The sequence below is a fragment of the Protopterus annectens genome, chromosome 10.part0 (genome assembly GCF_019279795.1).
Source record: "Protopterus annectens isolate FY-2018-M chromosome 10.part0, PAN1.0, whole genome shotgun sequence".
Classification (NCBI taxonomy): Eukaryota; Metazoa; Chordata; order Ceratodontiformes; family Protopteridae; genus Protopterus; species Protopterus annectens.
The window spans coordinates 343,548,925-343,574,956 of NC_056744.1; the positions used below are offsets into that span (position 1 = coordinate 343,548,925).

The 26,032-nt window shown below is 41.5% G+C and overlaps 1 protein-coding gene across 3 annotated transcripts in view; it reads left to right on the forward strand.

The window, feature by feature from the left end:
* Positions 1-26,032, forward strand: part of SOAT1 (sterol O-acyltransferase 1) — a 1,410,727-nt gene that overhangs the window by 726,456 nt on the left and 658,239 nt on the right. For all 3 annotated transcript variants that reach the window (XM_044085246.1, XM_044085245.1, XM_044085244.1), the window contains exon 5: positions 18,710-18,769. In XM_044085246.1, the coding sequence (XP_043941181.1) occupies positions 18,710-18,769 (60 nt within the window). The remainder of the gene's footprint in view (positions 1-18,709; positions 18,770-26,032) is intronic.

The window sequence follows — 26,032 nt, forward strand, 5'->3', positions numbered from 1 at the left end:
ATTTTACTTGACAGGACTAAACCTCTCAGGAAATCTGAACAGCTGCTGGTGGCATTTGCTGCAGGGGCAGAGGGGAGGGCCATTTCTAAGCAAACCATTTCTAAATGAATAGGCCATTGCATTAATTTCTGCTGTAAGCACCATGGAAACCTATCCCACAGGGGATAAGACCACATTCTACCAGGGCTGCATCTACCTCTACAGCCTTTCTCAGAGTTGTCCCTACCAGTGACATCCTAGAAGCTGCTACCTAGAGTTCTGTACATACTTTCACCAAGCATTACCATTTGCCAGTTTTCTCTAAATTCAGAACTGGTTTTGCTACTGCAGTCTTGCAGGGCCTTATAGCTGGTCCTAATGCTATCTAAATTCCTCCTCCATCCTTAGCTTTGGGAATCTACCCAAATGTGATGACTGCAACCGTGAAACACAAAGAACATAGTACAGTTGTGTACACTTACCATAAATGTAGATGTTAGAGTGTATTCACTGTTGCAGTCCTGGTTACCCTCCCTCCAACCCCCTGACTTCTTTTGGCTATACTTCTATTGCTTTTTACTATGCTTAAAGCTTTTTGGTGTATTTGCTTTTTTGTTGGAGGTATAACCTTGTATATATATTTAATTGCTTCCCATTAGGGGGGCACCTGACATCTAGGGCAAGAAAAACTGATGTAATGCCGTTGGCTGCATGCGTTATACCCCTGACTACCTGACGTCATGGAAGATGAGACAGCAACCGACGTAGGACCCAAGACTTTGATAATCAGGCCGACTGAGGGCTACTGCAAGCAGATAACCCAAATGTAATGACTGCAACAGTGAATACACTCGAACATCTACATTTATGGTAAGTGTACACAACTGTACTTTTTGTATCCCTAGCCCTCCATAGAATAGCCATTTTGTGTTAGTCTTAGAGCAAATCCTGGTCCAACTAGCCCACTCCCCACTAGTTACTACATTATATACCTGCCATAATGGATGGGCAGTTTCCCACCATTTCTCCAGCCAGCCTGATTGACATGGGTATCCTGAGGCAATGTACCAATTGCTTGTTGTATACTGACAACCAGTTACTTCTAAAACAGGCAAATACAACCTGTAAGAACTATAACTATGCTATGAATTTGGAATCACTTCTCTCACAAAACAGCAAACCAGATATCAAACAGGTTGTCAGCACACACACTTCACCTCTTTAATATAGCAAGTTCACAACACATAATCCCACATACATTGAGTTACTCGCTGGAAGCCTCTGTAAAGATCAGAGACCTCCCAAGCACAAATTTACTGCACACACTGCAGACCCAACAGAATCTACTACACACACAAGTGTCTTAGCCAATAAGCCTCTAAAGCAAAACACCTTGAAACCAAATGTATTGGTTATAGGTGACTCCATAATGAGACACGCAGATGTCCTCCTCACCAGGCTGGACAAGGACAAGGTCACGGTCAGCTGCTTTTCAGGTGCCAGGATCCCTCAGATCGCATGCACTAAAGTCTTTCAACAAGTACCTTTATGACTCTGTCATAGTCCATGTTTGAGTGAATGACTTGAGATGTACCTCGTTGGACGATATGAAGAGAGACATGACCGAGCTTTCAGATTGTGTTGCAGGAAGTATGTCCCTAGCCCTAAGCAGCATTCTACCTTCACCCAGGATGATGCTTCAATGTAAACAAAAAATGACTGACTTTTAGCTTCTGATGTCGATACAGGAGGATTCAGTATCTGTCAGCCTGGGAAGATACAGTTGACAGACCACATTGCTTTGTCAGAGATGGTCTTCACCTGTCGCCTGTTGGCTTTCAGTTACTGGCAAATGTATTTGCCTCCCCAGTCGTTCCTTTTTTAGGCAGTATCATAACAACAAAACTCCTGATGTAAATAAAATCCACTGAACAAAACTCAAGGGTATGCTGCTTAATGCTAGGAGTCTAAATTGGAAACTGCACTCCCCAGCCATGCAAGGCTGCAATGCCTTTCACAAGTTCAGGTCTCAAAATGAGAATGAAAGAACCAGAGTTGGAGGTGTGTCCCCCTTTATTAAAGACAAATGCACCTCAAGACTGGTCAAACAGTACAACTCCCTAGAGCTACTCCCAGTCCAACTAATTGTAGGCGAAATCCCCTTCCATATCATTGTTGGATATAGGTCCCTCACCATGAGCACCACTCTGCCTATCTGACCTACTTGGGTCACTCACTATACAGCCAAACACCCTGGATGATTTCAGCTGTACTTCCATAGGTTAGGAGTTATGTATGAGCACAAACATGCTCAACCTAGGGTTCCTGGACTTAATACAAATGCTCTAGAACAGATGGTCTGCACCCCCACAAGGGACTCGAATGTGCTAGACTTAGTACTTACCAACATAAGGGATCTCTGCACTACCCCCTGTGTGTTGCCTTCCTGGTGAGGTCTGATCATAAATTAGTTTCATTCAAACTAACGATCATACTTGACCCCCTCAGAGCAAAAAGGATGAAACATTTCTCCAAAGCAAACTATAGCCTCCTAAGCGATGGCATACATAGTTTCAAACCCACTATTTCCACTGTCAGCAATGACTCCTTTACCATGGTGTACACAAATGCCCTTTATAAAGACCTTTACAAATGTATAGACACAGCTGTACTAAAACAGATCAAAACATGGTCCTCACAAAAAAACAAGCCACCCTAGTGGACATCAAGCATAAATAGTTTCTTTCTATTGTTGTATAACCTAATGTCCAAGGACCAGAGGGACCTGCCTCAACAGAGGAAAGACACCCTCCACAGCTGGAACAAGCAAATTAGGTGTCTTGTAAAGTCCCCTAAAGCCAATTATGAAGCTAAACTAGCTTCCCTAGCTAAGGATAATCACAAGGCATTTTTTAGCTACATCAGAAATCTAAAAGGGAAGGCTAAGCTTTGTGCTGAACTAGTAGTGGATGGTACCACTTGTGTACTGACCCTGAAGACATCGCCAAACTGCTAGCAGACAGGTTTGGTGCAAACTTCACCTCCCTCTCCCCACTAGACATGTCCCAGAGCATACTTGTCATCAGTCCTCAACCTAGTGTCTACAAAGAGCACGTCATAACCACACTCGCCATGGCCAAAAACACAGCCTCTACGGGATCAGGTAACATCCCAGACTGCCTACTAAACGTGCTAAAACAGGAACTAGTGGAAACACTTGGCACTCTCTTCAGCCACAAGTACGGGCTTTGCCCAGCACAGTGGAAAACAGCAAAAATAATTCCCTTGCACGTAGGGGGTTCATCAATCAGCCCTGGAAACTATAGACCCATAAGCCTCACCAGCCTTATCTGCAAGGCCATGGAGAGAATCGTTATGGACCTTATTAACAAGGATATAGGTGACCTTCAGACTCATGACCTGACCCAGTTTGGCTTTACTAAAGGTATATCATGCTTATTGAACCTGTTTGGCTTCTTTGAGAATGTCACCAAAGCCCTGGATGAATACAAAACAAGTACCTACAGCCTATCTTGACTTTAGTCCTCCACTCATGCATCATTGAGAAACTCACCCAGCTGGGAATTAACTCATTTGTCACTAGATGGGTAGCCAACTGGCTCACTGACAGAATGCATACAGTCAAATTTGGGGATTCCACCTCTACCAGCAAACCAGTTACCAGTAGTGTACCACAAAGATCTGTGCCTGGCGCCCTACTGTTTGGAATCTATTTCTCAGAAATCCAGGTGGAAATAGATGGCCTATGACTTACCAAGTTTGCCAATGACTGCAAACTGGGTGTAATCACCGAGTCCCCCAACGAAGTTGACATACTACAAAATGAGCTTACACAGACAAATGATTGGTGTCAAAGCCATGGACTTAACACATTTTTTTTTTTTTTTTTTTTACATTTAGTTTATCGTCCCTTTCAGCAAAGGGGAAGGCCCTGCAAATTACAATATTAACAGCACCTCTTAGCTCAAACCCTGTGGTGGGAGATTTGGGAACACAGGTTGATGACAATCTTAACTTCGACGTCCATGTGTCCACAGTGGTAAGGAAGGCCTTCTGTGTTGCACATCTCGTAAATAAGGGTATTGCATGCAAAGCTAAGGATGTTATAACTCCCCTGTACTCTTGCCTCATCAGACCACTAATAGAGTACAATGCTCCCTTCTGTGTGCATCTCACCAGACATCTGCAGCAGCTGGAGAGACCTCAGAGGTTTCTCACCAAGAAAATTCAGGGCCTTCAACACATGACCTACATGGACAAGACTGAAGGTTCTGTCACTGTACTCTGCATCTTACAGGCTGCTCAGAGTTGACTTGTGCCTGGCCTACAGAGTGGTCTCGGACCCTACACTCATGGAAATGCTGCACATCCCGCAAGTCAAATGGGAAAAGATTCACTTGCTCTATGTATCTTTACCTAGCCTGCGACATTAAAAGGACATGCTGGAGAGAAAGAGAGATACTCTCCCAGAGATTGCCACTCCTCTGGAACAAACTCCCAATTCATGTAAAACAGAGCTTCTCAATGATCCTATTTAAGCATAACTTAGGCAACTGAATGGGAGACTGTAAATTTATCTGGGAGGCATCACCTATGCCCCTCTTAGATAAGGGCAGTTGGTGCTGGTCATAGACTCTGGTTGCAAATATAGACCATACAACTTGGTCAGTAAAGTAACAAGGGTATAAACATGGCTAGGCTTATAAAGGCCGTAGGGCTAATAGCCTAGTGACCTCCTATGAATCTCTTCACATTATTGCTGTTAAGTCAATAATATGATAATTCACATTTGCATTACCCTTGTTTAGAAAATGCACATTGATGCAAAAAGTCTTATTTTAAATGCATCACAGTCATATATAAAAACAAGTTTTATTCTTTATGGCTGTTGTGACACAATTATTTAAGAATTTTGTTTTCTCAGGAATCCCCAAAAAATGAAGTTGGAAGGTTTGCCAAACAATGTATTAACGTTTTATAGGCAGTAAGGATTAAAATTTGAGGACAGAAAGAGGCTATTTTGCAAAAATAAGTGTCCCACTGTGTAAGTATGTGGATAGTACAAGGCAGCAGTACATGAAGTTTGTCTCCTGCTGTGATCTGTCAGTCACAGCAGCAAACGGCTCAAATTACCTTTGCCACTTTGCAGATATGAAGGGGGAGGTGTTTAGGGGAAGGGGAGATGAGTTTAGGGACTACAACACAGACATAAAAGAATGAAAATTGGCCACTTCAGAAAGAAAAAGGAGTAACCGGCATTAAGAATACTGATGTTCATAGTGTTTCACTGTTGCAGTCATGACTGTAGGGTTTCTCCCCTGCCGGCAGGCAGCCCTCGGTCGGCCAGAATCCCAAAGTCTGGGTCCGGCGTCGGCTGTTCAACCATGCTCCCTCTCGTCAGAGCGCCAGGAGTACAAAGCTGACAGCTGACGCCATCTTCTCTAATAGCAGTTCGCAAGTGCCGGTCGGCTGACTCCTGACTATTTTTTCTGATATACTTTAGTCCGAAGATTTTCTTCTCCACTCAAAGCTAAGTACCCCATTGGGGAAACTTTTTTCTTGCTCCACTCCGATGTCAGAAAGTTAATAATTGTATTTCATGTGGGAAGCAAATACCTCATAAGGATTTTCATTCTTACTGTATTCCTTGCTTAGGCCCTGACCACGACATAGCTAGTTGTCAGTTTTGTGCTAGATTCAATCAACGTACAATTAAGCGAAGGTACGATTTTGCTTTCCATTACTTCGGTAGGCGCTTTAACTACAAAATGTCGTCAGATACGGTTCCGGCTACCGGAGTTCACAAACGTCGCAAGGATACAGACAGGCCTCCGAGGTCCAAATCTGATGATAGCACACAAGCGGAGCCATCTTCAGGTTCGGCCGTCGTCAGTGAGGCGCTTTTGCAGCCCCTGTCGTCGGCCATTTCAGAACCGACGGCTGAAACGAACTCTCATGAGGAGCCAACCAGGCCTTTAAATATTTCTGTTGCAGGACCTTCGGACAATGCTCCCTCGGATGGGTCTGGAGCCGCTGTGCAGGTACCGGCTTCCGAGGGGGTTTTCAGGCCTACTCAGCTTCTAATAAAGGCAAAGCCTCCTTCTAAATCAAAGACTACAACACAGGCCTCTTCTGAACCGGCTCCCAAGTCACAGAAACAGTTACTCAAGATGGCAGAGGATTTACTTACTATGATTAGGGGTTCACATCCCCCTCCAGACAAAAGGTCAAGGCAGGATGTTTATTATGATTCCTCTGATCAGGCTTCTGTTTCCTCAGTTTCTTCTTCTGATCAGGAATATTCTTTCCCTCCTTATGAGGATTCTGATGCTGAAGAATCCATTCCTTCAGCTTCTCCCCCTGAGGATTTCTCTTTTGGGGAAACTTTGCATGAAATGAGGGAACATTTCCACTGGGAATGACAGGAGTATTCGGAATCCAAGAAAAGACTGAGGGATTTTCTTCTTCTTCCCCAACATAGACCCCTGGCTATTCCTCCTGTTTTGGATATTGTGGATGATGCCTTTTCGGAGGCTAACTTAACCCCTGACTCTTTTCCTCCTGCTCCTGTTAAGCCTGATAGATATTACAGGGTTCCTGATTCCCATCAGTTTTTATACAAGAACCCTTCTGCTGACCCTGAAACCATTTCTCAGGGTCCTAAGGGAGTTAAGGCCGCTTCTGCCAAAAATCCCATTCCTACTGAAAAGGATTCTCGATCCTTAGAAAGATGGGGCAAAAAGGTGTACACTTCTGCTACTTTGTCCATTAGGGCTTTAAACTGTCAGTTTCATATGCTTAAATACCAGCAATTTCTCTTGTCTGTCTTAAAACAAAAGCTTACTTCCATTTCTGCCTGTGCAGATGATAAGGAATTACATGACTTATTGCATGCCACTGAACAGGTTGGGAAGCATGGTTTACACTGTGGATTTGATGCCTTGGAGGCTTCTTGTAGGGCTGCGGCCTCTGGCACAGTCATTAGAAGGCATGCATGGCTAAAGGAACAAAATTTACCTGAACAAGTAAAGGCTAAATTATTGGATGCTCCTGTTCAGCATAATGTTTTGTTTGGATCAAAAGCTGAAGAGGTGATTAAAAAGATGGAGGATAAGGCAAAATCCATGCAAACAGTTAAAGATTTCTTACAAGTACAGCCTCCTAGATTTAGCAGGAATTGGCCTTCTAAAAATTGGTCCTTTCCCACTTCAGACAGGCCTCAGAGGGGTAGATATAGATGCTCCAGAGGGAGGCCTCAAACACAAGCTGCTTATAGACCAAGACAGTGGACTGCTTCCACCCCTAGGGGAGGAGAGGACAGGTCACAATCTCAAAGGAAGCAAACTCAATGACTCCCTCTGTTGGGCTGCAGGAACTTCTTGCCTGGAAGCCCCTCTCGGAGGAAAACTCTCTTTTTTATCAAAATTGGACTCGTATAACCCAAGACAAATGGGTTTTGGATGTGATTTTAAGAGGTTACAAATTCCATTTTCATACCTTGCCAAGGCCAAGCGGATGGCCAGACCTTCCAAAACATCAATGGACGGAGGCCTTAAACCAGGTGGAAGCTCTTTTGGCTATGAATGCCATAGAACTGGTTCCTCTTTCAGAGATGGGAAAAGGTTTTTACTCAAGGCTCTTTCTAGTCCCAAGGAAGCAAAACTCATGAAGACCCATTCTGGATCTGTCGGTCTTGAACACCTTTCTAGAGATTCCAAAATTCAAGATGCTTACTCTACAGCAGCTACTTCCAATGCTGTCCAAAATGCATGGATGGTAACTTTGGATTTAAAGGAGGCATATTTACACATTCCCATCAGGCAGGATCGCAGAAAATACCTCAGGTTCAAGGCCGGATCGAGGCACTTTCAATTCTCTGCGCTGCCCTTTGGATTGTGTACTGCGCCCAGGGTCTTCACCAAATGCCTGGCTCCAGTAGTAGCTTACTGCAGACTCAAGGGAATTCAAATTTACCCTTATCTGGACGATTGTCTAATTCAGGCAGACAGCAAGGATGTCTTACTCCAGCATCTAGAATTTGTACAGAACCTCCTCAAGTTCCTGGGATTCTCTGTAAACATAAAAAGTCTAATTTGACACCATCACAACAGATGACTTTTTTGGGTGCACTTCTAAACACCACAACCCAGATGGCATTTCTGACATCCGAAAAACAATTACAGCTGGCTTCAACTTTCAGAGCCTTGGCAACTCTAACTAAACTATCTGCAAGGAAATTCCTGCAGGCTTTGGGTTACATGGCCTCCTGCATCCTTCTCGTACCATATGCAAGACTACACATGAGGAAAATACAGTGGTACCTAAAAAGTGTATGGTCTCAGCATTGCCACAGTTTAGACATACTGATCTCCGTCCTTCCTTGCCTTCAAAAGGAATTTCTTTGGTGGTCCAGGGCATGCGCTCTAAACAAAGGGAAACCCTTCCGTCTGCCTCCTGCCACTCAGATCCTAACCACGGACGCCTCGGATTATGCTTGGGGAGCCCATTTTCAGCGCAATTGTTTGCAGGGCCTTTGGACAGAGGATCAGAAGCACCTACATATCAATTTAAAGGAAATGTTAGCCGTTCAGAAAGCTCTATTGGCCTTCAGGAATCTTTTACAACCAGGACAACTGCTAATACGGACAGACAGCACCACAGTTATGTGGTACATAAACAAGCAAGGGGGATCTCATTCCTACCCCCTTTGCAGACTAGCCATGGATCTATGGAACACAGCTCTAGCTTGCAATCTGGATCTTCAAGCTCAGTTTCTACCAGGGAAACAAAACTTCCTGGCAGAGACAGTCTGAGCAGAAACCTTTCGGATCCACACGAGTGGATGCTGGACACCAAAATATTCAGGATGATCACAGCAGTCTGGGGATCTCCTCACATAGACCTCTTTGCATCCCATCTCAATCATCAACTACAGAATTTTTGCACCAAGACTTTCCACAAAGAAGCTTGGAAAGTGGACGCCCTGTCATTCAATTGGAGGAACCTCTCGGGATATGCCTTTCCGCCTCTTCCTCTTCTTCCACGGGTTTTATTGAAGATCAAACAGGACAAGCCCAAGATGATAATCTTGCTGGCTCCAAATTGGCCTCGCCAGTTTTGGTATCCAACTCTAAAAAAAAAAACCTATGCCTGGAGCCCCCTTGGGTTTTACCTCGGTCTCCGAACCTTCTGTCCCAACATCAGGGTCAGGTTCTACACACTCTCATGTCAGAACTCTCAGCCTGGCGGCCTGGTTAATCCAGGGCCTTTGATTTCTACTTTACTGCCCAAGCAGGTTATGGATGTCATTTTAGAAGCCAGACGTCCTAGCACTAGAAAATCTTATGCAGGAAAATGGAAAAGATTTTGTTCCTGGATGCAGGCTCAGGATTCAGATCCTCTTCTTCCTAACATTACTTTAATTTTACTTTACTTGACAGATCTCTTACATAAGGGTCTCTCTTACTCTTCCATTAAGATACATGCCTCTGCTATTTCTGCTCATTATAATACAGACCCTCCCATCTTTTCCCACCAGCTCATGAGACAGTTTCTCAGAGGAGCTAAGAACTTAAGACCTCCTAGATCTCCTCCCATTCCTGCTTGGGATCTTAACTATGTTTTGGAAAAACTAACCTTGCCTCCTTTTGAGCCTGCTGCCTCTTCTGACATCAAGTTTTTATCTTGGAAGACAGCTATCCTGTTAGCCCTAACCTCTGCCAGGAGAGTTTCAGAGTTACAAGCTCTTATGGCTGTGGAACCTTATATTATTTTTCATCAAGACAGGGTATCTTTGAGGACTAATCCTACCTTCAGGCCTAAGGTGGTTTCCAAAGTGGCTTTAAATCAAACTATCCACTTGCCAACTTTTTTCCCCACTCCTCAAAATAAAGGGGAAAGGATCTTACATTCCTTGGATGTACACAGACAACTACGTTTTTACCTGGACAGAACCAAGGACACCAGAAAATCAGAACAATTGTTTGTTTCTTATGCTTCAAGCTCCCAAGGTAAAGCCATTTCAAAACAGACCATTTCTAAGTGGATTGCTCATGGAATCAGATTTTGTTATTCTCACCATGGAAAGCAAATCCCAGGGAGTATACGGACTCATTCCACCAGAGCTGCTGCCACTTCTGCGGCCTTCTTCAGGGGAGTTCCTACCAAGGACATTTTGGAAGCTGCAACTTGGAGTTCAGTGCATACTTTTTCTAAGCACTACAATCTACCTCTCTACTCTAAGTCTAGGGCAGGCTTTGCCTCTGCAGTCTTGCAGGGCCTTTTAGCCGCCCTTTCCTCTTTATGATCACCTCCCTTTCTTCAGCTTTGGGATTCTACCCTACAGTCATGACTGCAACAGTGAAACACAATGAACATAGTACAGTTGTGGGAACCAACAATAACGGTTGAGGAAGGAATTAGCTTTTTCAACTTGCAAACTAGCAGAAAATGTTCACGGTCTGTGCACACCAGTAAATGCAAAAAAGTGACACTCTAAGGCAGCAAGTTTTAAATCTCCCTGCTGCGTAATGATTATGTGCGTTAACGGATTCGTCCAACACTCAAGATTTGCTTATTGCCACCCTTATTAACATTCAGAATTCTTTGAATTTCCTGGTAGCTAATGCTTCTAAATCTAATTTGCAACCAGCAGCGAATGCCTCAAGCCCGATCGGTTCCTTCCATGAACTGGATACAGTCATTGAAACCAGGGAAAACAACAGTTGCCCCGGAAATCAAATGAGAACGGGTAGCGGCAACAACGAGTGTAGACGTGGACAAAAACAACATAACGAGCTCGGTATAACACCTATTTTGGAATCCTTAAGCAACCCCTTCGATGGACATACAGGGTATGTACAAACTTTTAACAATGAAGAAATAAATAAGAAGATTGAATTGTTAAGCAAATTGTTGAAAAGACATCGTTCCATTTTTATAGAGAACTGCTACTTTGAACGATGCCTAGAGTTAGGCATTACACCGAAGGGGTTGAGATTTTTCAAATGCCCCAATGGCGTGTTTATCGGAGATCCAATGTATCAAGTTCTAGTTAATTTTTTTAACGAAGCAGGGCTATCTTTCTTAAGACTGCTGATAGATAACAATTTGGAAAAGATGAGCCTTTTAAAGGATGACATCTGTCTTTTGGAAACTGAACTTAAAAACATTTGTCTTGATAAGAATAAACAAGCTGATTTGTTTGACAAAATGGTTAAAGAAGTTGACAAACATGCCGATGAAGTCATAAATAGAAAACATTCCAAGTTATTACGAGACATCACGGCTTATGAATCCAAGTCTGCTTACAACCATTTTGTCCCAGGGCATAGAGAAAACAACTTTAAAAAGCAAATGCCCCAAAACATTAACGCACATAATCATTACGCAGCAGGGAGATTTAAAACTTGCTGCCTTAGAGTGTCACTTTTTTGCATTTACTGGTGTGCACAGACCGTGAACATTTTCTGCTAGTTTGCAAGTTGAAAAAGCTAATTCCTTCCTCAACCGTTATTGTTGGTTCCTGTTTTTTGTGACTTTTTACTTGGTTTTACTTTTATTCACCATGGCCGAGGAAGGAGACTAACAGCTATTAAACCTTACCATACATCCGACACCAGGTTCGGATTCGTCCAACACTCAAGATTTGCTTATTGCCACCCTTATTAACATTCAGAATTCTTTGAATTTCCTGGTAGCTAATGCTTCTAAATCTAATTTGCAACCAGCGGCGAATGCCTCAAGCCCGATCGGTTCCTTCCATGAACTGGATACAGTCATTGAAACCAGGGAAAACAACAGTTGCCCCGGAAATCAAATGAGAACGGGTAGCGGCAACAACGAGTGTAGACGTGGACAAAAACAACATAACGAGCTCGGTATAACACCTATTTTGGAATCCTTAAGCAACCCCTTCGATGGACATACAGGGTATGTACAAACTTTTAACAATGAAGAAATAAATAAGAAGATTGAATTGTTAAGCAAATTGTTGAAAAGACATCGTTCCATTTTTATAGAGAACTGCTACTTTGAACGATGCCTAGAGTTAGGCATTACACCGAAGGGGTTGAGATTTTTCAAATGCCCCAATGGCGTGTTTATCGGAGATCCAATGTATCAAGTTCTAGTTAATTTTTTTAACGAAGCAGGGCTATCTTTCTTAAGACTGCTGATTGATAACAATTTGGAAAAGATGAGCCTTTTAAAGAATGACATCTGTCTTTTGGAAACTGAACTTAAAAACATTTGTCTTGATAAGAATAAACAAGCTGATTTGTTTGACAAAATGGTTAAAGAAGTTGACAAACATGCCGATGAAGTCATAAATAGAAAACATTCCAAGTTATTACGAGACATCACGGCTTATGAATCCAAGTCTGCTTACAACCATTTTGTCCCAGGGCATAGAGAAAACAACTTTAAAAAGCAAATGCCCCAAAACATTAACGCACATAATCATTACGCAGCAGGGAGATTTAAAACTTGCTGCCTTAGAGTGTCACTTTTTTGCATTTACTGGTGTGCACAGACCGTGAACATTTTCTGCTAGTTTGCAAGTTGAAAAAGCTAATTCCTTCCTCAACCGTTATTGTTGGTTCCTGTTTTTTGTGACTTTTTACTTGATAGTACAGTTGTGTACACCTACCATAAATGTAGATGTTCGAGTGTCTTCACTGTTGCAGTCTGGGTTTCCCTCCCTCCTGTCCCCTCTTATTTTTACTTTTGTGTATTTCCTTTTTTCACCATTCTTCTGAGGTGTATTTGCAAAGGTTATGGGACCTTTTTCATTTTGGGACTCCTGACATCTGGGGCAAGAAAAACTGGAGAAGATGGCGTTGGCTGTCAACTTTGTACTCCTGGCGCTCTGACGTCAGGGAGCATGGTTTAACAGCCGACGCAGGACCCAGACTTTGGGATTCTGGCCAACCGAGGGCTGCCTCCTGGCAGGGGAGAACCCTACAGTCATGACTGCAACAGTGAAGACACTCGAACATCTACATTTATGGTAGGTGTACACAACTGTACTTTCTGTGTGATTATTTCTGTCTTTTAAGTAGTCATTGAAAGGTAAGAAATGGTAATTAAACCCGACTGACTAAAAGAAATCAAGGTATATGTGAAAACACGGGAACACTGCACAATGCCAAAATCCTGAAAGATCGAATTTCATATGGCCGAGACCATATGATTGAACTTTCGAAATCCTGACATTGTGAATGGAGATCTGCATACAGCATGGAATGGGAGATTTCCCTTTTCCTAGCTGTAGTGCAATCTCGCAGTTGGAATATTTAACTTGCGGGGATGTGGGGGGTGCAAGGGGGCTTGCCCCCCTGCAGAAACATTTAAATTGTTAAATTGTTTTTTTTTTTGGATTTGTTTCGGAATTTCGATATTACAAAACATCGATCATATGGTCTTGATCATATGAAATTCAGTGTTTCGGAATTTCGAGATTCTGAAGTGAATCCGAAAACACATGTAAAGTCCGTGCATTGACAGGAGCTTAGGGGCTATGATCATAGGAGGTTACTAGGCTAATGGACTTGAGGCCCTTAAAATCCAGCCAAGAGTTTATCCCTCAAAAAAGAAATCTCGGTCAGCACCTGTCACCCCTGTCAGTGAGAGACACAGGTGGAACCCTTGGGACATATTTGTGGTTTCCCATCCACTCATTAAGGTTGTGTTTGAAGAGGGTCAAACGAGGTAGTCTGATGTGTATGGGAAGTCCGTTTCAGAGACAGGGCAGCCTCTAGGAGACAAACCCGTCTCTCCAGCAGGTTTTGTTGATGTCGCATGTTAGATTTAGGCCTTTTGAGCAGGTAATGTGTGAGGAGTTAGACTTACAGATATGGAGCATCCATGTAGGGCAGGGTCCAAAATTGCCTTTTAGGCGAGACACGGATCACCTCTGAGCAATCTGTGTGATACTGAGTAGAGTGATAGTGATTTGAGCCTGTCCGTATAGGACAGGTGTTAGCGGCTTTGGATTCTCTTTGTCAGGTATTTTAGTGCAGGTGTTTGGAGAGATGCATACCAAACCGGGCTTTATACTCAATTATAGGCCTATTGAGAGAGGAGTACAGAGAGGTAGTAGCCTCCTTTTTTCTGGATGCAGTCCCTTTACTTATGAGATGAACCATGTAAAAGGCTTTTCTGACCAGTGCTGCCACATGATGGTAGAATGTGAGATTGTTGTCAACCTGAGTACCCAGATCTCTCACCACAGGTTGTGTGCTTGGGGTTGCCGTTGATGTGATAATCAGTAGGAGCCATGTTTCTGCCGAATGGTATTATAATACATTTTTTTGCATTTAACTTGAGGCCGTGACTTTGACAGCAGTCATTTGTTGCTGTGAGACCTTCTGGCAGTGTCTTAATATCATTTGGGGAGGCATTGACAGCACCCAAGTTAGTCATCCGCAGACTTGGTCAGCCACAGGCCTTTTGTCTCTGCCTGGACCTCTGAGAAGTAGATACCAAACAGTAGGGGTCCAAGGACAGATCCCTGGGGAATACCACTAGTGGCAGGTCTGCTGTCCGAGGTGGAGGCGCATGTTTTGACCTTGAGTCCTATGGGTGAGCCAGTTGGCCACCCACCTGATGAGAGAGGGATTTACGCCAAGTTGTGTTAGATTTTTGATGATGCCCAAGCGGGGAATTATGTCAAAGGCCTTGGCCAAGTCAAGGTAAGCTGTCTCTGCTGACTTTCCCCTCATCCAGGGCCTTGGTGGCAGTCTCAAAGAAGTCAACCAGGTTGAATAGGCAAGATCTGTCCTTGACAAATCCGAACTGGATGGGGTCAAGTCCTTGGAGATTGCCTATGACCTTGTTTGAGATCTGTAATAATACGCTCCATGGCTTTACAGATCAGACTTGTCAAGCTAATGGGGCGATAGATTCCAGGGTCAGTAATGGCACCACCTTTGTGGAAAGGAATGAAAATGGCAGTTCTCCGCTCTGATGGAATGAAGCGTCCACTTAGGCTGTGGTTCAATAGGGTCGTCTGTGATGAAGCTAGTTCTTACTGGAGATGGTGCAGAATACAGCCTAGGATATTATCAGGTCCCTTGGAAGCTGTGTTCTTTGCCTTGGATAATGCCTTTAACACTTGATCTAGGGAGATGTGAGGTGCGAGACAAGTATCAGGGATGTCAAATGGACCTTTGTGGGGGAAGGGGTGAAATTTGCGCTGAACTTATCTGCTAGCAGGTTGGCTAAGTCAACAGGATCAGTGATGCCATTAAGTACTAATTCTGAACAAACCTGGGCTTTCCCATGGAAGTGTCTGATGTAATTGAAGAAGGTTTTGTGGTTTTCCCTTTGTTTTGGAGACTAATTTCGATTTATAACTGGCTTTGGAGGTTTTCACTAGTGATCTAATTTGCTTGTTAAGGCTAAGGAGGGAGTTTTTTCCAATTTTGAAATTTGTTCCTTTTTACCCTTAAACAACAGTTTCTTCCTTTTGTTGTAAAGCCTGTTGATAGAGGATGTCCACCAGACAGGTTTGTGTTTCCTTGAGGAGCAGGTTTTAGTTCTGTTGGGTATGGCTGAGTCCATGCAGTTGTACAGGTTCTTGTATACTGCATTGGCGTATTGTTCAGCATAGTTGTCTGCATCCTTTGAGGAGGGCAGTGATGTGAAGCTAGTGATACCCTCCCTTACGAGGTTGTAGCCAGCTTTTTGAAGTTTTTTAGCCTGGTTATGGCTTGGTGGGGGGAGTTGGGTGGGATAGAAACTTCGAATGAGGCAGACCAATATTCTTATCTCATCGGGGAAGAACATACTATGGGAGTGGTGCAGTGGTTACCCATGTTGGTGAGAACCAAGTCCAGAATGTTATCTCCCCTTGTGGGGGATGAGACGAGCTGGTCTAGTGCGTTAGAATTGATGAAGTCACGGAATCATTGGGTAAGCGCATTTGTACAGGAATAGTCCGTCTAGTCTGTGGTGGGGTAGTTGAAGTCACCAAGGATCAGGGTGCAAGGGGGTACCTTTATCGAGTCAAGTAGGTCCACGTAGAAGATGTGGGTGTCCTGAATCATGGAGGGGGGTCTATAGCTGGCTATAACTTGGATGGGTGTCTTGCCAACTGTCAATTACAGCTGAAGTAGTTCCAGTGTGTCATGCTGGCAAACCAGTCTGGAGGTGTGCCTTTCCTTAACGAAGATAGACTCCACCACCCTTAGTCTTCCCAATCTCATTTTGGGGGTCAGAATGTGAAGAATGAAGTATAGCCTAGTAAGGCAGGGGTGCTGTCTGCAGCCCTAAGCCAAGTTTCCATGACCACATAGACATCGGCATCTTTCAGTGCATGGAGAGCCTCCAGTGAGTGCATTTTCAGGTTAAGGCTCCTAGCATTAAGCATCAAGACCTTCAATTTGCTTGCAATTTGATGCAGTATTTTAAAGCCAAAACACTGCATTGTGGGATACCTAGCGATAGAGTAAAAAAATCAAAATGCCGGACCTCATGTGGCAGACTCTGGAATTGCATTTAAAAATATAAAAAGTGTATAGTCCAAAAGTGGTGTTAAAATGTAGGAAACATTAAGACATGATGAAATAAACATTTTTTTAGTCTGTGGGTGTGGTTCTCCTTTAAGGAATTGTTCTAAAACTGCAAACCCTTGTAATTCTCAAAAATTACCCATATGGAAAAGACGGTTTGTGGGTTCGGTTCGCCTTTAAGGTAGCCAGACAAACTGTTTAAATGTTAAAACATGTTAAAGTGGGTGAGATCGTCACTTTGCAGAGATTTTTCTAAAAGCTGGTTTGCTAGATAGATGAAGCAGCTTATAATGTTTGGAGAAATCATTACAGCAGTACTTATGACAGAACTGATCAATGGGGAGGCACTTTAAGATATTTTTGTTATTGAATATAATATGCTCACAGAAAAATAAAAAAAAAATGTTGGACGTATGTACTCGGTGATCAGGAATGCAGCCAAATTTTCCCAGCTTCTATTTAAAGTGCTTGCAAAAGAGGAAGGAGTATTCGTTTACTTGGTACAGAATGATCGTGTGAACAAAAGAATGTTCGACTTCGATAACATAGGCATACACGGAAGAAGCTTGACCCCTGTAGTAGCTGTTGCTGTTTACATGTTGTTAATGTATTTGGTGTGGTAAATGCCATGAAAACACCCATTCTGCAGAAGTGTAGCTGTGCTGCTAATAATGTGATTTATGCATTAAGATGCCCCTACAGCCAGGTGTACATAGGACAGACTGCTAGAAGGTTTTAAAATCAGACTGCAGGATCATATTTATAGTATTAAGCATAAAAAAATACATCCTGAAGCTTATGCATTTTAAAGAACAGCATAAAAGCAAGTCTAGATTACTGTAAGCTAAAATTTCAGAACGGTTACATGAAAACAAAAGTTAAGGTTATGTTATAAAGAGCATTTGTTTTACAATTAGACATTAATACATTGAAACCTGCTGGAATGAACAGTGAATGATATTGGTTCCTTTTTTAATTTTTTGTTTGTGCTGTATATATTTTATTAGTTTAAGTTTGTATATTTTGTTATAATGGTATAATGTTTTTTTTTTTTGGGGGGGGGGTTCCCTCCCTTGAGACTTCACCCTCTCTTCCTCTGCATTTATCCTATTGGCCCATTCATTCTGGGGTGTATGGGAACTGGATGTTCCCAGGTGAGGCTCTGGATCCAAGGCCCATTTGTTCTTGTCTCGGAATCCCAACTGACTTTGTTCCTCATTGAGATCTTACTGTTAGAGGGTCAGCTTGCTGATCCTGGGGAATGGTTTACCCTCTCAATGGAAAAGCCCCTTCTCTGAGTGTGCACTTTTTTTTCCTTAGGGAATTGTGCCTGTAGACACCATGTTCCCCTTTACTTCCTAAGGCTTTAGTGCACTATAAGTGCAGGGGGCTAGTCCGACTCAGACTCAGCTAGGTAACACGTAGTGCTCCCGTTAGGAGTCATCCTTGTGGCAAAAAAAGAATTCTTGCCAGATCGGACAGTCCAGCAGCAAACACTCATTCCCATCATCCCCAGCCAGCTCCTGCAGGCACAGATGCCGCTAGTCAAACCTGGGTCACGTGCTCAGTAGTCATGACTTTTTATCCCTGTTTACCATAAAGGTGGCCAAGTACAGAACCTCCTTTGTATGGAAAACATAGCCTGAATGAGCAAGAGAGAGGTACATGGTACATTATAGGAAACTAAAAGATCATCTAAAAATAAAGCCATGGCAAGTGAGGCCACTCCATTTTGCCATTTTAAGTAGAACATGTTAAAAAGTAATAGCCATATAGTGCTGCAGAGACACCAATACTGTACAAAAAATGAAAGATAATGTAGAAGAGCAAGGTTTTTTTTTTCCAGTTTTTGGCCACAAGCAGTTCTTTAAATGTGGCTTTTATCTAGGTGGGGCATAGTAAGTTGCAGTACTATACTCATCCTGTAGAGGTGCTATGTAGAAGAAAATAACTTGCACTGGCGGCATTGTAGATGGAATTACATAAGAGATTTGTAGTGTAGCCAAATATATGTTTTCACAATGTGAAACACTCAGTGTGGTGTTCAGGTTAAGTGCCAAAGATTGTAGTGAAATGCAGAACTGTAGGTTCGATCTGTATATGGATGTATTTAGCTTTAGGGTGCATGCGTTGCTGCTGTCTTGACCTAATAATGGCGTGCTGTTGTCCTGACTTGTTTTTCATTTTGTCTGTAGACAGTTGCAAGCATCAGTGGCACGTGGCAAAGTCTTCACCTCGCGGAGGTCCCTTCTTGAGTGAGTATTCTTTTCGATTTGTTGTTGTGCCCAGTTGCCATAGGTACGTTGGCTTCTGTGTAATGATGAACAAGTGCTCACCCATGACATAAAGAAATGAATTCTTAGTTCTCCAAGAAGCACAAGAAAACAGTTAGGACTAGCTTATTTTGCAGCGCTTACAAACTTTATTAAAATTGTTTTGTGTTTTTATTGGTCCTTTTTTCATTTTTTGTTTTTATTTTTATGACTGCAGAGCTCATGTGTCACTTTGTAGTTTATGAAAGTGATCAGAACCAGAACTTTAGCAGTATACACAGAACTGACTGACTGCACTGGATAGCGTTAGAGAGATGATTTGAAAATGTAGCCTAAACGATGCATTGTGAAAATATAAGGTAGTATTTGCAGGTAAATATTAGTTCTGTGCAGAGCCTAAAGTGAAATTTCATGAAGACAGCAGCCGTCACTTGTAGTAAGGTGCAAAGCCTGCACAATGTATACAGTCAGTAAGTGTTACAATAAGCAGAGCAGAATCATGCTGCCGTTTATAAAAACTGTAGGAAAAAAACAGTAACCTTCAGTAACTCCTAAATGTATCGGAGAATTCTAGTTAAATACAGGAAGATGTATGTATGTATTCAAGGACACAAATAACACATTGTTTTCCATTAATTAGGGTATTGATGGTGAAGCAATATGTAGGTTTAGGTATGACTAAGTTAGGATTTTTAAATCTTCTAGAATATATTGCATGTTTGGGAAACATACATACATATTGCTATTGTTTTCTTGTGAATTGCATATCTGATATCTCTTCCCAATCTGGTCTAACCTCCTCTGATGCCTATAGTTATTGCATAATAAGGTAGCCAATTTATACGTAGCAGTTAAATCTCTAGGTTTGTTTAAGGAAAATGAAAAGCTTTAGCTTGAATTTTTTGCAGTTCATCACGTAACAAACAGTAGAAGACAGTTCCATTTTGCAGAGATAAATCTGGAGAAACTTCTCTCCAGTGCTTTTGAATGAAGTCTTTGGAAAGTTAGTGTTGTCATCCTGAGTTCCCAAAATGTAGGGTGATGGTGATGTATGACGGCGTTAAGTTTTATGACCAAAGAGAGATAGCGGTCATGAAATCAGCTTTTATTTCTGATCAGAAAATGCTGTAAGAGAAATTATCTTTAAATAGAAGAAATTCACACATTTAGGGGCCAAAGGCTGAGAAAGCATGATCTGTGCAGTAAAGCCTTGTTTGGGGGATTGGAGGAGAGGATACACGTGCTTGATGTCCTATAGTAAAGCATTTTCAGTAATTGTTGTATGTGATAGAGATACTAAAGTAAACAAGTCCTTTTTTGTTTTTTAGTTGTAAGAAATGTAGACAGTGCAAAGTTGAAAGAGAAGAAAGGCCGGAGAAAAGCATGTTCAAGTTAATATGCTGTAATCTTGGGATGGGGGATTGGGGTGTAAAATGGGCATATAAAATATTGCACAGTAACAGTAGAAGTCAATCAGAGGAGGTTAGAACAGATTGGGAAGAGAGCTTGGATAAACAAGTCGCAAGAAAACAACAGGAAGACATATGCATAGCTCCCAAATGTGCAGCATTCTGTAGAAGATTTAGGAGTTTTGCTTGGAAGTGTATGCATAGGTATTATTATACTCCAAGCAGACTTCAAAGAATTCTTCCTCTGGTAGATGCCAAATGTTGGAGGTGTGATTGAGAAGAAAGAGGTAACTGGGAACATGTTTTGGGAGTGTAATGAGCTGGCAGACTTAAAAAGTTCCCTACAGAGTACTCTGTCAGGAATATTGGTTGAGCAGGTATTTGTAACTAAGGATTTTTTTTTTTGAGGTGAGATACACAGTCTGAATTGCCTAGACATAGTCAGGCTTTTTAAGTTTAATTCTAGTGGCTGCCAAAAAAGTAACTACCAGAAAATGGAAATCGGAGTTTAATCCAGCTGCATTTGAAGTATTGAATATTGTAAGACAGATAAAAGAACTGGAAGTGGGATCTTTTGAAAAGAGTAGGAGTGAATTATGTAGAAAAAAATGAAACTATGGGGCACAAATGCAAAATAATGTTTTGGAGGAGGAGTGAGGTTTAACAGAGGGCAGCAGTTGACCAGTTTCTGTAATGATAGATTGATGATACAAAAGAGTATATCGATGTAGAATGTTTGCAGTTGGGAATGTATGAATGTGGTTTGTTTTCTTTTGTGTAAATGTGTGTTTGCCTGTTCTAAAGTGATCATTAATGCTGCTAAAAAAGATTTCTAAGATTGTACGTTGGTGTATCTCTGAGTAGTCTGGAGGGTAGTGGCTAAGGTGTCATTCCTGATGAGTTTAAATAGATGAAAGGCACGTAGAAAGTCAGCATGTTGTTTCAGAGGTAACCAGGCAGCTTTGTCAGTGGCTTTCATTCCTTATGGAGAGAACGATGAATCTGCAGATTGCATTTGAGATGGTTTGAATGGTGAATACATTTATTTTGGAGGCTGCAGCAATTAGAGAGAGGAAATATTGTAGCTGAGCCAGTAAGATACCTTTACCTGTGACATTTTTATAGGGTCTGGCTAGAAAAGAGGACATCCTATTATCCCAGAATAGTAGAGAGTTTTTTTTTTTTTTTTGTGTGATGTTCAGATGGAGTTGGAAATTTAGGGAAGGGGTCCAACCAAATCCCTAGATATTTGAATAAAGTGATATGCTCAATAGTGTTAACATGTTATTGTAAATATTAATGCCTTTTTCAGTCTGGCAGTTGGTTTAGAGGATTAAGGAGCTGTTAATGAGGTGTTTCCTGTGATCCAGTGGTGCTAGGTTTGATTCCCTCAGCCCCCAATGCCTAACCATGTGACTGTTAGCAAGTCACTTAGACACCATTCCCAGGATGAGTCTGAAAAAGGTCCGTGGAAGTCAGTGCTGTACCCCGGAAATGAAATATAAATAAAATATAATAAAGATTGAGGATTTTGAGGTCTGGAGAGAGAAGAGAGTATCTCCCTAGTGCCAAAAGCATTGTTTTTATTTTAGCGGCGTTTAGCAATAATTGGCTATTATTTATCCATTGAATAAGAACATGAAAATCGGCATAAAGTTAGAGTTCAAGAGAAGACACAGAATAGAACCGTATCATCAGCATAAAGCAGAAGAGAAAGATGGTGGGGTAAATCTAAAGGAGTGTGTTAATGTAGAAAAGATAAAAGGTGCCAGAATAGATCTTTGGGGGACACTTTTCTGCAGAGACTGATGCAGAGGTCGATGAATTGAAATTCACTGAGAAGTGGTGGTTATAGAGGTGGCTTTTGAACCAGGGCAGTATGTCATCACTAATGCCTGTTTCATTGAGATGGTCCAGAACTGAGTGATTGACAGGATTAAAGGCTCTGATGAGGTCAGTAAAAATGGTCCCAGTAATGAGGCTTTTGTCCATTTCAAGAAGAATGTTGCCGCTGAGTGTCCAGATAGCTGTGGCTGTACTGCAGCCATTCCAAAAGCCATGTTACTTTTGAGAGAGAAGGTTGTATCCATTGATGTAATGAATAAATTGCAAGTAATTTTTTTTTCAGAATCTTTCCTAGAGTACACAGTGAATTGAAATGGATTGAAAGAATACTGGATTGAAGGTACTGGGTTTCTTAGGGAGAGGTTTTATGAAGACATTTTTCCTGATGTTAAGCAGAATATTAAGTGTAATAAACAATTTGTGGATGTGTTTCAGCAGGGTTATGATGTCCGGTTTGATCTGTTCATGCAGAAGGTGGATGTTCTTGGATGGGATATTTCTGAATTAGATGAAGAGATTTATGGAGGGGAGGTGGGATTGTCAGATGCCATTTGGGATTGGCTAGAGAAAGGAAATAGTCAGAAAATTGAGAGGATATGGAATTCATAGAGGGAAGGCTCTTCCATCCTTTAAGACAGTTGAACTCTTTCCACAAGTTTTTGGGTGATTTTATTAGTGAGTTTTGGTGTGATTTCATCAGGTGACTTTTATGATGACATATAGCTTATTTGGTGGTTTTGGGTGATTTTATTAGTGAGTTTTGGTATGATTTCATCAGGTGATATGATGACATATAGCTTACTTGGTGGTTTTGGGTGATTTTATTTGTGAGTTTTGGTGTGATTTCATCAGGTGACTTTTATGATGACATATGGCTTGCTTGGTGGTTTTTGTGTGATTTTATTAGTGAGCTTTGGTGTGATTTCATCAGGTGACTTTTATGATGACATATAGCTTACTTGGCGGTGTTGCGTAGCTGGGTGTAACAATGTCTGTTTGCAGTAGAAGGTAGTGTTTTCCAAGAATGCCACGCTTTGTCTCTGAGTTGAAGAGCTTTAAGCTAATACTTTAACCAGTTGTTAGTTTTAGGTTTATATAGTCTTTGGATTGCTGGGAAGCGAGAGGCAGGTCAGTCAGTACAGAGGTGAGTAGTTCTGCAGCAGTGTTAAGGCAGATAAATTCAGAACTGGTGACCAGTTAATTAAGGAGATGGTGGGTTTAAGTTTGTTGCAATTCTGTGATTTTATTATAGAAAGATATAAGCTTTGTGGGTACATTTACATATTGATGATGGATGTGAAAACTAATAGAGCAGTGGTCACTGAAAGATGATGAATGGTGATTCAGGTAAGAGAAGGTTTGTTTGATAATATGAAGACTAGGGGAGACTGGTGAAAAGGTTTTGAATTTGGTTCTGTCACGTTATAAGCTGGGTGAGGTTGACTTTATCAGAAGAATATTCATGTAATTGGAAATGGGACTGAACAGGTTGTGAATGAGGTCTCCCAAGTGTTGTGAGATCTTTTATATTATTTGCAAAAAAATGTATTTCTTTTAGTAGGTTATTTAGTTTGGGGAGTGAGGAGGGAGGTGGTAGGTATCCTACAGTGAGATGCAGTACGGTGTTCGTAGGGGAGTGGATGGATACAAGTAGCCAGTTAGAAGAAGTGTCTGCGTTCGCATTTCCTTGAGCAAGTAAGTAGGTGTCTAAGCATGATTTGAAAAGAAGAGATTCCACTTCCTTGTTTTGAGCCTGGTCTTATGTCAGAAAATTAATTGTAACCAGGGAAGAAATGGTGCAAAGTCAGAATGTTAGCCTTAACCCATGATTCTGTGATTGCAGCTAAGTCATGCTTATGTAAGGAAATGAAGGCAGTAATCTGGTCAATTTGGTTTGTTGTAAAAAAAAAAACAAAAAAAAAACACTAGGAGTAAGTCTGGTGAACGTTTGTAGAAATGCTTAGATAAGTGCAGGAGCAGAGGAATAAATAAATGGCGTGTCTGTGTGTGTGTATGTATATATATATATATATATATATGTGTGTGTATATATATATATATATATATATATATATGTGTGTGTATATATATATATATATATATATATATATATATATATATATATATCTATATAAACCAGATAAGTAACTGCTAGTGAAACAGGGCTGAGTCTCAATTCAAACAAAGTAGAAAAAAAGTACCAAACTTTCAAAAGTTCCAAACTGCTGCAATGTCCACAGAAATGTAGAAGAAACGAAGGCTAGATGTAAAAATTCAAAAAGGTAAGCGCTTTCACCTGGGAGACCAGGCTTCCTCAGACCTTAACAAACAGAGCAGAGAGAAACTATGGAGTATTTAAACAAAAAAAGGCGCCAAAAGCTCTCAGCTCTTAAAGAGATATACACCATAGATATACAACTTCACTAAAAACCTCTAAAAGACTACAAAAATTTTTAAAAAACATCTTATAGACATTATATCTCACAAAATAACAAAAAATAAAACAATACTCTTATAAAATTAAAATCAAGGTACATTGGTTTTATGAACCTTCAACCTCCTTGCTCTCAAAAAAGGCTTAATAGGGACATTCTCATTGAGCCCAGGGGGAATATTGGCTCTAAGCCTAATAATCCACTCTGATTCTATACTCTCAGTCCTTGTCTTAACATCTCCCCCTCTCACAGTAGTATTAGCAATAGCTAACACCTGAAAATTAAATACATGGTCAGGTCCTTCAAATAACACATGTTTGGATAATGCATTCACATGCGAACCTATTCTAATCTGATACAAGTGATCTCTAATGCGGTCCCTAAGCCTCCTGTCAGTCTTCCCAACATAATATGCTGGACACATACGGCAGGAGGCCAGGTAGACCACATGCATGGAATTGCAATCTGCTCTAGCCCGTACCTCATATCTCGTACCAAATAGAGGATGTATAAACCAACCCTTATTGTCTATAAAGTTACAATAATTACATCTATTACAGGGAACAGTACATGACTGATCATCATCCCTGGGTTTAACCTTAGAGTAACACAAAAGCTGTTTCAAATTCTTCTTCCTCTTATACATAAATGAGGGTCGGTCACCAACCACTGAATGCAAAGCTGGGTCGGTTACTAAAACGTCCCAGTGGTTTCTGATCGCGTCCTTAACTAGGCCTACTCCTTTCGTGTAATAAACTGGTACCCTTAACCTATTAATACTAGGGCTGGAGTCCAAGGGAGAACTACCCATCACATAGTCATTAGAAAAGTAAGGAGTTGCCTGCTGTCCCCTCAAACATTCTATCTCAGTTAAGGTAGGATCTATATCAACTGGTAAATACCCTCTCGCTTCAAATCTCTTGCTTAATTCATGTACACCATCCAAAAAACATGCCTCCCTGGGACAATACCTAGAGAGTCTAACAAACTGACCTCTCACGATGTTCCTAAAGGTAAACCCAGGATGCATACTGTGTCAGTGCAAATACGAGTTTCTCTGACAACTTTTCCTGTACACACCAGTGTTGTACAGTCCACATTCCATCCTCTCAACGAAAATATCCAAAAAAGAAATCCTCTCAACAGAGTACTCAGAAGTAAACTTGAGGAAATCAGTTATATGGTTGACCCTCTCTAAAAAGGAACACAGTCCTACTTCAGTTCCATCCCAAATTAAAAAGACATCGTCTACAAAACGACGATAGAACCGTACATGTTCCATGTAACCAACATCCAAAAACAAATACTTTTCCTCCCATCTAGCCATAAAAAGGTTGGCGTAGCTATTGGCACAAGATGTGCCCATAGCCACGCCATCCTTTTGCATAAATACATCTGACCCAAAGCAGAACAAATTGTTCTCCAATACCACTTCTAAAAATAGAGTAATCAAATCAATCAATACATCACTATGTGTGAATGGTCACACAAATATTCCTGTACAGAAAACAAATTGTTCTCCAAAAAACCACTTCTAAAATAAGTAATGAAATTTT